General features: G+C 36.2%; 1 protein-coding gene across 5 annotated transcripts in view; it reads left to right on the top strand.

The window, feature by feature from the left end:
* LOC117176311 overlaps nt 1–12,031 on the top strand; it is a 422,202-nt gene extending 410,171 nt beyond the window's left edge. For 4 of the 5 annotated variants that reach the window (XM_033366523.1, XM_033366522.1, XM_033366527.1 and 1 more), the window contains one exon: nt 9,231–12,031. In XM_033366523.1, the coding sequence (XP_033222414.1) occupies nt 9,231–9,510 (280 nt within the window). In that variant the 3' untranslated portion in view covers nt 9,511–12,031. The remainder of the gene's footprint in view (nt 1–9,230) is intronic. The other variant, XM_033366524.1, reaches the window with a different exon arrangement.
* Nucleotides 12,032–12,235: the final 204 nt, after the last annotated feature.

Here is a 12,235-nt window from a genome sequence, read left to right as displayed (position 1 = left end):
AGATTGTTTAATCATTAACGAAGATTAGCTTTTATGATAGACAGAATAGCCCTTTTCGTTAGGACAGATATACACACGAAGTTATAAACCTCTCGTGTTGAAGTCATGAAAATTCAACTGAATAGATAAATTCACGTCTTCAAGACATAGAAACTTGTCTCCAAAACATAAATTGAAGCCTGGCTCCGTCTCAAAGCTGAGACATGCTCAAGTCGAACTTTTCGACTTCCGCATTTCTTGATTGGAGGCAATTCAAGTCGAACTCAAGTCGAAGCATTTTTACTCGGGATGTGCCACGAAATTTTTTTCTTACGGGACAACCAGAACTAACTTTTTCGTAAAAATTAAGGAATTAACATTATAAGAACAATTTCTTCATAATTGAACATCGGAAAAATAATAGTAATAAATAGTATAATAATATATATATATATATAGATATATATAATAATAAATAGTAATAAATAATAAAAATAATAATATAAAACAAGGACCCTAAGTGGCACTTTTTCGGCTGAGTACTGCAATTACACGACTCAAAGTAATACTTAGGGGCCAAGGATCACATACTACTTTTTATCACATCAGTAAATCCTAGGTGCAAATAGGTTGCATATTAGTCGTAATCTGAGAACCCGATATGGTCCAGAGACGGAGTCCAGTAATGTGCATTGGTTAAGAATTTGATACTAAAATACCCTAAGTACCCCATGTAATACTTCTACTTTACCACTCTCCCCTCTCGTTGATTCTAGCTAAGGGTAGTTCGCCTACGATGCCTACACAAGGCCCTCGGGGCCTCAGTAGTCCTTGCGCCCTGTCTACGGACAGGTCATTCTGTATCTTTCGGTCAATAAACAAAAAGTATTCTTATATCAAGTATAAAAGAAGTGTAATTCACTAGACCGTCACATAATTTTGGCGATCCTAGCCACGATCCCTTTGATCGATACGACGTTCTTCGGGGATAAAAAGAGAATTTGTGAAGTTAAGTGCAGTTAAGTGAATTGTGGCAACATAGTCCCATATGTGTGAAAACCTACGAGGTTTCAAAGATAGCGCAAATATACTACCAGGGCATATGAGGATTATCAGTAAACTATTAATCTTTAGCCAAAAGAGATCACGCTAATAGTGCAAATCAAGTGAAGCTACTAGTGACTCTTAAGAAAGGCGCGACGTCACTCTTCAAAGGGAACACCACGCGAGGCTAAGAATTTCCCGACTTTCCGGCCAGCTGTCTGCCTACGGAGCTGCAGCATCCCGCCTGACCCTGCCAACATCAGTAGACTACCATCGATTCTCAACTGCGCCAGCGACACTCAAACTCCTGTTGCGTAAGTTTAGTAAAAATTATAATAATTCAAAAATAGTAAGAAGTAATACGCGGATTCTTACTTCAAAAAACACCTACGTTTAGTTTATAAAATTAATAAGCATTGTGCAAATTGCGTCGCGATCCAAACTATCAAAATTGTGCGATAAAAATACTACCTCACACTGGCGTTCGCAGCGTATAGACAAAATTTAATAGAATACCCGACGGTAGAATCGGAAACAAGTGAAGAATCTTTAGGTAACCTAAATCCCGATACTAATCCTTTCCTCATGGCTCGAGGAATGTCTAAAGAAGATTTATCGTGCGGTTCGCAGGAAGCATCCACAATGATGGATGACCCCATAAAATTTATTATAGAAAAATTGAGTGGTATGGAAACCTTTCAAAAAAAGATAGAAGATGCGCTACGAATTTTAAACGCTGAAAATTCTCAGCGCGCAAGAGAAATTGAATATCTCGCGAAGCAGGGAAATATGCTCTTAACGGAAGATGAGAGTTCGGGAAAAGGAGAAAAATATACCTCATGCGAAAATCGTGTTTTACCAGAACCAGAAAATTCGTCTATTCCTCCGCAAGGAAATAAGCAGCTAAAAAATCCTCCTTGCTAAAGTATCGATATTCAAAAAGTAGAAAATTCGTCTCTTCCTCCACTAGGAAATAATAGAACGGATCAGGCTGAAAATTACGGGTAAAACGTACCAGTAGTAACCCAGCATCCCCAGGAAAGCGTGCGAATATATAATTTTCAAGGCCGAGAGTCTAGAAGTAGCTCTACATCCCCGACTCCGCGAAGAAATTTCACGTCTTCTCAAGCTAATCGGTTACAGACAACGTCCATTCCTGTGACAACGTCTATACCCGCAAAGGACATCATCAGAACCGTCGAAGAATTGAGAGGACGTGATGATGTGGGTGTCGACGACTTTGTCAAGTCAGTAAAGCGTGCGAAATCGAGATGTTCGCAGCCGGATTTACTATTGGATTTTATAATAGCCGAAAAAATTAAGGACCAAGCAAAACGCGCAATTCGCTTCAGTTCAATAGATGATTATGATCAGTTGTTCTCCGCCTTAAGGCAAAATGTAGGTATAATCAGTTCAGTTGAGTTAAGTCGGTCAAAACTCGAATCCGTCCAGCAAACCGGGATTGTGATCGTTCAGAATTATAATATGCAGTTCCGGCAGCATTATAATGAACTAATTTATGCGGTCCAGAACGAACAATCAAATCCAACTTCGCGACGCTTAGCAATTCAAATAGAGGAAAAATCGGCAATTAAAAAATATATCATGAATTTGAAGAATGAAATCGGCGCACAAGTTCGTCCTCTCCGACCGAGTACTTTGAACGAAGCACAGCAGGAAGCCTTAGAGTCTGAGGTTTGTTATAGGGAAAAGCATCACAATAGATACTAAACTGTTAGACCACCCGGTAACAAACCCCTGACAAAACTGGCCTTTGCTCAATCTAGGACAGCATTCCAACATGTATCATCCGCCTCAAAGTACCCAAGTATTAACAACCCTCTAAATCATTCCCTGCCTTTACAACAAAGACTTCAGATGTTTTGTAAAATCTGCAAAAGACCGGGACATAACGAATCCCAATGCTACAGTAGAGTCCGAAATTTTCCGATAGGACACTCGAACTCCCGCCCGCCGAATCGTGTCCACAATTTACAGGTGGAAGAAGAACATCCAGAAAATGTTCCAGGCCATCACGAAGATCAACTATCAACAGAGATAGAGTCTCCGCAATATCAGAAAGACTATTCTCAATTAGAGCAAACCTACATGGAACAAACAGAACAGGAAGACTTTTAGTGGACAGTGGATCCTCACTCAACCTAATCAAGGATGAGCTTGTTCAATTAATTCATCCGCGTGAAAATTTTTTCGAAGTGTTCTCTATGGGAAATGACCAACACCGGACAAACGAAATAACAAAATTTAAATTCCAGGGAAAAGAGCATGTGTTTGTTATTGTAGCAAATGATTTCCCGCTACCAGAAAATGGAATTATCGGAGTTCCATTCATGCACAGTTATAAATTTAGCCTTTCAAATACTCATTTAGAATTAGACAACGTTAAATACGAATTACACGACGATGGGATATTTGTACCAGAAAACTCGATTAAAGTAATTAATTTTCAAGTAGAAAAGAAACAGGGGCACATGCTAATTACAGATCATCCGCATATTCCAGACTCAATTTATAGAATCCAAAACCATGAATTACGAATTCCAATCTCTAATCATACAGGCCAAATGATGATGCTTTCAACCACGGAGATTCAACTCAAGTACATAAGTGTTCAGCCCGAACGCGAAGATAGAATACATTTTATTACACAAAGGAATTAGCCAAGAGATTAGAACTTCTCCGAGTAAATACAAGACTCTCGCATATTGAAAAAAATAACCAAGAAGGAATAAACAAAATTATCTAAAGTTATCATGATATTTTCACCTTAGAAGGTGATCCTCTCCCATTCACAAATCTAGCAAAACACGAAATTATCTTAAAAGAGGAGAGACCCATTAACATTCCTTCTTATCGCCAGCCGGAGTGTCATAAAGCTGAAATCAATCGTCAAGTAAAAGAGATGCTTAACAAACGAGTAATCTCTATGTCAAAATCACCATTCAACTCACCATTATGGGTAGTTCCGAAGAAATCCGATGCTTCTGGGGAGAAGAAATGGCGCATTGTCATTGATTTCAAAAAACTAAACGAACGAACTGATCTAGATGCATACCCGCTACCAATAATCGATGATATACTCGACCACGTAGGAAATGCGAAGTTTTCTTCAGCATTTGATTTAAGCTCCGGATTCCATCAAATACCTATTGATCCAGAATCAAAAATATATACAGGCTTTAGTACACAAGGTCATTTCGAATTTAAGAGAATGCCGTTCGGTCTAAAGAATTCGCCGGCAACCTTTCAGAGGATGATGGACACAGCTCTCAGAGGTTTAGTAGGAAATATTTGCTTTGTTTATCTTGACGACATCGTAGTATTCGGCTCAAGCCTCAAAGAGCACAATGAGAACATCGTCATACTCTTCGAAAGACTGCGACAAACAGGATTGAAGTTGCAACCTGATAAATGTGAGTATCTCAGACCAGAGTTAGAATATTTAGGTCACGTTATCACCGCAGAATGGGTTAAACCAAACCCCAATAAAATTCAAGCGGTAAGGGACTTCAAAACACCAACAAATTCAAAACAGGTGAAATCGTTCCTGGGACTTGCCGGGTATTATCGAAAATTTATTAAGAACTTTTCCACTAGGGCTAAGCCACTAATTGACCTTACAAAGGAAAATAATCTTTTTTAATGGACATCAGTTTGCGAGACAGCCTTCGAAGATCTAAAGAACTGCTTATGCTCATCGCCAGTATTAAGATACACTGATTACAAAAAACAATTTGTTTTAACAACAGATGCTTCAAATGTAGGTCTCGGAGCCATCCTTTCTCAAGATGGTCATCCCTGCTGTTATATTTCTAGGACACTCAATAAACCCGAAATGAATTACGACACAACAGAAAAGGAACTGCTTGCTATAGTCTGGGCAGTCAAGCGTTTGAGGCAATAACTGTTAAGAAGAAAGTTCATAATCCAAACAGATCATCAGGCCCTGAAATGGCTCTTCAATATTAAAGATCCAGCGTCTAAGCTACTCAGATGGAGACTTCGCCTTGAGGGATACCAGTATGTAGTCGAATATATAAAAGGAAAAGAAAATCCAGCCGCCGATGCATTATCGCGTATGTATCCAACACGTGAAGGAGACGTTGAAGAAGGACATACAATAGAATTACCAGACATCGACAGCGAACACGAACCTTCTGAAACGGACAGCGAAAATGTTGAAATCGGGCCCATGAAGCTTAGATTCATGGAACCAAAGGACGAAAAAGAAGTAGCTGACGAATATCGGGCATGGAAAACAAATCGACTCCCTAGCAAAGTTAAGACAAAATCTGTCGCTAGCGGCGAAAACTGGATAAAAGTGAGTAAACAAAATCTGTTTCCCTTTTACGAATCCAACTCCCCGATTATGAAGAAGAAGACTGGATTAAACTACTGTATAAGAAGATCAAGGACTTCACTAATCGCAAGAACTGGAAAATCTTCAAGTTCCACATGGAAAACCCTTTAATAATAAACACTGAAAAAGTGCGGTTGCATGACATGCTTAACTTTCTTCTTCATAAAAAATTCCCGGAACATGCATTCTTTGTATGTGATCGACCAAACAAAGAATTAACGGAAGAAGACAAACAAAACCTTTTGTCTGAAGCACATGGAAATATCGGATCAGGTCACTTTGGAGAAAATAAAACCATAAAGCGACTTAGAGAAATTATCTCTTGGGATAATATGGAGAATGAATTCATCGATTTCATTAAGAAATGTGACATCTTTCAGAGAGAGAAGTTAACACGTATCAGGCCAAAAATCGAAGCAGCGATTCCCGACGTGCCGGTGGAACCTAACGATAAAATCGCAATGGACATTTTTGGACCATTGTCTATAACACAATCTGGAAACGAGTACATACTCTCTATCCAAGATGTTTTAACAAAGTATCTGGTTCTAATACCGCTCAAAGAAACCAGCAGTGAGTCAATTATAACACAACTGACGGATCATTATATATACATATTTTCTTCTCCGAAACAAATTCTGACTGATCAAGGAGCAAACTTTGTATCAGAATTAGTCCAAAAATTCGAAAATCTATTTAGAATTAGGCACATAAAAACTACAACCTTTCACCCTCAGGCGAATGGAGCATTAGAGAGAACCCACGCGACGGTCAAGGATTTGTTAAAAACTTTTATCGCCGATAATCAAACGAAATGGGACTTGAACCTCAACCTTACTTGTTTGGCTTATAATGTAGCAGTTCATGAAAGTACTGGGCTAACACCTTTCGAAATGACCTTTGGAAGAACAGCAAACTTGCCTTCAATTCTTGCCACCACCAGTTCTTTAAACCACCAAGAACTCTTGGATATGTGGAGGAAGCGGCATGAAGCCTATTTAGCAAAAGGAAAAGAATCCATCCAGAGGACATAAGAGAGATTAAAGAAATTACAGGACTCAAATATTGTCATTTTAAACCCTATTTTCGGTGCCGGTGATCTTGTACTTGTCCATAACGAAATAAAAAGAAACAAGTTAGATTCAGAATGGTTAGGTCCAGCTACAGTAATACGGCGTAATAGCCAAACTAATTACGAAATTCTTTTTGAAAATAGATACCTCAAAATTCACGAAAATCGTCTGAAACCATACTATCACTAATCCTATGTTTTCAGAATGCGAACTGCCTGGGTCATCCTTTCACTCATCTCCTTCACTTCCTGCCTCGTAGTGACTCCACTCCATAATGTCACTATTTTTGCGGAAGATTTAGGCGACGCTAGATTATATCACGAAACTTGGCACTTATATGTATTGGTCGACGTAGATAACGTTAATATTAGGTTTAATAACCTGATGGGGCACTACGAATCAAAAATTAACATGTGTTTAAATTGCACTAAGCAATTCGAGTTGAGCCTCATCAACGGTAGGATGAAACGACTTGGTATTCAGCGCAGCCTTTTATATAAGCTGTTGGGGGGAACACACAATAGAAAAAGAGGTTTAATTAATGCGATAGGTAGTATATCTAAGACACTATTCGGAACTTTGACAGAATCTGATTTGATATATGTTGATCGTCAATTAGACAAACTTTACTTAGAAAACAAACAGTTAGCTTCCAGTCTCCAAAACCAAACGCAGGTAATTAGAATGACATTAAATTCTGGCTCTCACGATGGCGAATCACGTTTTGTACATAACCAAAAAACCTCCGAGCGACTCAACCAAATGAGCAACCGAGTAAATGATAATACCTAAAATTTGTTTATTTCAAATCAAATTATAGTCATGACTTTGCTTATAGTTGAGTTGAACAAAGATATAACATTGTTGATAAATTCAATTAACGAGGGTAAACATGGTACAGTACATCCGCAAATTTTAACACCAACATTGCTCATTGAATCCTTAAAAAACTTTGAGGATAAATTTAACGTAAAGTATGCTTTGCCACTCAAAGAAGTGAATTACCAACATATTATTGACATATCTGAAATAAGCATTTGTTTGAATAATAGGAAATTATTGTATTCAGTTAACATACCAATATTTGAAATTGATGAATATAAAATCCAACATTTAATTCCGATACCGAAGCAGTATGGCAATCAATTTCTTATACCTGTTCCGAAGGAACAGTTGATTTTTCTAAACAATCCGAAAACCATGTATGTTCCTACGAATGAAAAAGAAATATTCAAGTGCAGGTTACACGAAAAAATCAAAATCTGTCAACGTTCTCATCCAACTTATTTGTTAGCTGATACACACAATTGTGAAAACCAAATTATCCGTAGTAGTATTAAAACACTAGACTTATCAACATGTGAAATATCCGTTCTCAAAATCGATTATTTAGTTTTTATTAGTTTAGCAGAAAGTCAAGGATATATTATAGTTCCTGAAAAATCTATAGACTTAACAACCAACTGCGAAGGAATAATCAAAGATATTAAAATTACCGAGGCATCACTTCTATCGTCAGAAAGCAATTGTATTTTAACCACCGAAGGTGCCATAGTAAAGTTAAAACACAGTAGAGAACTGAGAAAACACATATATTACACAAAAAATATTTCTGTACCTTATACCAGTGATGATCTAGATTTACTCAACGATAAACTGCTACTAATCCAAAAGCAGATTGATAATGAGCAATTGCTGGAAAAAGGTAGAACATTAGATGATATCGATAATAATAATAAATAAAAAAATAATAATAAATAAAATAATAATATAATAATAATAATAATAATAATAAAATAATAATGATCTAGCACGAAAATGTCTGCCGAAAATCACTTTCGACCTATTTTGTACAACTAATAACATTAATAATAACACAGCCCCAACACCAATTATTGTTACCTACGTTCCACAGGCTCCTCCTGCACATGAAATTGAAAACAGTGAGCCGTTAGTAGCACCTAAAGTTGTTAAATTGCGTTTTTCTGGAGCAAAACGAGTCTAACGAGGAGGGTGTAATACTTCTACTTTACCACTCTCCCCTCTAGTTGTTTCTAGCTAAGGGTAGTTCGCCTACGACGCCTACACAAGGCCCTCGGGGCCTCAGTAGTCCTTGCGCCCTGTCTACGGACAGGTCATTCTGTATCTTTCGGTCAATAAACAAAAAGTATTCTTATATCAAGTATAAAAGAAGTGTAATTCACTAGACCGTCACACCAAGTACCCTAAATAAATATCCTAAACACCCTAAGTAAAACTTTTAAAGCTTACGCTAAAAAGTGCTATTTTAGGTATCGTTCGCAGTACCTAAAATCGCACTTATGATGCTGATGTGATAAAAATACATATTCTTAAAGGGTCACCACTCCTCGAAAATGTGCTAATTTCGTAAATATGAGTGGCCACATTTCCAGCGGCGCCGCATTCACCGCGTCTCTCTTAATATAAATCTTTGCGTTTTCTAGTTAACTCATAAAACCCATATTTCATGTCTTTCATTTTATTTGTGTACCCCTTGACTTTTATTTCCTACGCCACACCTTCGAATAAAAACACATTATTGACCACACTGCATGTCTAACAGTTTTATTCTTCTTCACCAGCCTTTTGAAATCTCCTCTTCCATTTTCACTTGGTAGATGTTTATAAAGGAAAAGTTTTTTCCAATTCATATTATAATTTTACAGTCTGTTAAATAGATTAGACTTCTAATATTTCACTATTTATGCATATATAAACAATTATTTTTATAGTCCGGTTACAACACCGACATCGCAGATAAAGTCCCGTCCAAGATCTTCTGTGCCGCGCACAGAAATGGAGGAATTAATTCAAGAGACTGAGAATATGGGACCGCATCCACGTGGAGCATGGGGTTCGCGACCATTGAGTGCAGGTCCGTTTCACAGACCAAATCTACCGGAAGTAAACACCATGCGTCTTTTAGCGGATTCCCAACTTTTAGTAGAAGATCCTGCAGTTCCACTTATCAATCGTATTAAGCAAGAACTTAAAAAATTTTCGGCTGACTGATGGTATTAACATTTTTGGCTTCCTGGTAATTTAGAAACAATTTATGGATCTATTTTTCTTATTCCAAAACTTTGCCACACATATTTTTTTTAACAATATCATCAAAAATAAGCGAGGTTTGATTATTTAAGAGGACGGCCCATGTAACGGCTTCAAAAAATCGATTATTTGTTTGCTTAATGGAAGCTAGTGATCCCAAAAACATGGTGTAAAAGTTTCAGATTCGCAGGTGCATTCTTTTACCCCTAAAAGGCGCCCCGCGCGCCTCGCGCTATCCTTCCGATGCTGCCTTCTTTTCAACACGTAAATCTTTAAACGCGTTTTTCTCGGTTTCATATTTTTCATAATTGCCTTCTATGTAAACCTCTACTAACTGGAAAAATAATTTTTTTAACAATTACTTTTCAAACAATTTCATACAAATTTTTGGGTGAAAATCAAATTTTCGTTTTAAACGGACGCCACCTATTCAAAAATGATTACTTTTTTAAAACTTTTTTTGTCTCACACAGAAGCTAAGAATATAAAATTCAAGAAACTTTTTTGTTTTTTCGTTTTAGACGAATCCATAAGAAACTAGAGTGCTGACAATTTCACACCTCCCGGTTGAACATGTTTAACATCTGCCCTTATAATTAAAAATGTTATGCAGATTTATGGCTAGAAAAAATGTATTTCTTAGTTCAAAAGTGCCTGAATAAACCATAAAAGTTTTGGAAAGATTCGTTATATTCTTTATTCCCAAAAAATCCTAAAATATACCGTTATTTTTGAGGTGCTACATGGGTCTCCCCCCTTAATTTTTTCCGTGTCTCGCTTCTCACTTTCCATTTCTTACAACGGTTGTCATTATATACGCATGACAATTTTCTCATTTCTGATGTATTTGGATTTTCATCTATTTTCTATTGGTTAGAACTTATATTCTCTTCCAGGAGCCACTAAAGTATTATGTATCGATTTTTTAGAGTTTGGGAGATAGCGTATTAAAAAATATGATATTGTGCAATACATTGTTTAAATATAAGTCTTATTTATTGAATATTCATTACATATAAATATGTGATAAGTTATTACGCAGTGAAAAATTGTCGGCGTTGAATCGGTGGCCTGACAGCAGCGCATCGCGTCAGTGCCGCACGATTACACTTTTCAGTGTTAAGGATAAATGATATTTACTATTTCAACGTTCCTTTAAAATTAAATTTGTATTGTTAAATTTTATATGTGTATGTATTTTATGATAAGTTTAAGTGTATAACTACTAATACTATAATTGGTATAATTAAGAACAATTATTACCTGCACTTGAAATATGAAATAGGAAGGACGAAAGTCCGCCGATATCAGAATTAAGAAAATAATACAATTGCTTGTATATTGCCAGCAGAAATTACAAACAAAAGTTGCTAGAAAATATTACTAACTCTTTGCAGTCAGAGATCTAGATGTGTTCATACATCTCACTCTCAGCTTCTTGATATTTTTTTTAGTTTGCTTACTTTTTACTTTTTAATATAGCATCCGCATTTATTTCTTACAAGTTGCTAACGACCATATTGATTCCGATTTTGCTATTAATGTATGCTTGCCTTTTTCTCTTTAGTTTCTCCTCAATATCTTTATTTGTTTTTAATTGGTGTTGAACTATAACCAATAGACAAGCACCGAGGGCCTGACCAAAATTTTCGTTTCATTTCGGTCCTGTCAAGTAAATAGAGTAATTTGGATCCCATTATTAATGTAATTTCAGATATTATCTAATTTCGTCAAAATGTAGAGACAACAGATCGCAGTATAGTGAAATATCTTTTTTCTATGAATAACGAAATGGAACGAAGGTTTCGGTCGATTTCCTGCAAACAAAATTGAATCACTGTCGGTATAAGTTTGTTTGTAATTTTTGAGGATACCCACTTATTCTCTTACCAAGCTCGAAAAATCATGTTTATTTATTTTATCTATGAGACAGATGTAAGGAAGATAGAGTATAATTTAAGAGCTAGCGGACAAAAAGGGCTAAGCCATGTTTAAAGAAGTTTTCAGAAAAATGAAAAGATTTCCGTATATTATTAATAACAGGATAGCCAATTTTAAACTTGAAAATTTAGAGAAATTACATCTGCATAGATTGCATTGCATTAACATACATTTAATTGCACTTGAGAGAAATATACATCTGAAAGATTCAAAAAATGCAAAATAATCAATTAAAAAAATATTAGGGATAAGCCTCTTTTGACTGCCAGCCCTTCAATAGTCCTAAGAAGTAGCTACGCGAAATGTAGAATGTAAAGATTTTGTGTGCTAAGTTGCTCCATTCCGGGGCTGTGGAAATTAGTATAGAATTTAAGTTGAAGGGCCAACTAAATATCACACTAAACTCCAAGGTATAATTTTCAATATGAAGGCAAATCAAAATTTTCATCAGACTTCGAATGACAAATAATACTTTGAAATTAAGCGTGTATCAAAATGACTTTTACATGTATAAGGAGTAAACTGATTTTTTAAAACTTTATTTGGCGTATATATGATGATAAACTATGCCGAATTATACGAAAATTAACAAACGCAAAATAACGATGTACTATATATTTTAAGCTGTTGTGTTTAGCTTACTTAACTGCTTCACCACCAGAGTTCGTTTCGAGCAAGGCGAGATTCACAATTTGATTGCAAAGTAATAAATCAATGATTTTATGGAAGGTGGTTCGAAAATGAA

Source organism: Belonocnema kinseyi, chromosome 7 (assembly GCF_010883055.1).
Source record: "Belonocnema kinseyi isolate 2016_QV_RU_SX_M_011 chromosome 7, B_treatae_v1, whole genome shotgun sequence".
Lineage (NCBI taxonomy): Eukaryota > Metazoa > Arthropoda > Insecta > Hymenoptera > Cynipidae > Belonocnema > Belonocnema kinseyi.
The sequence above is the reverse complement of the archived record's forward strand: the minus strand, read 5'-3'. Positions and strand labels throughout refer to the sequence as shown.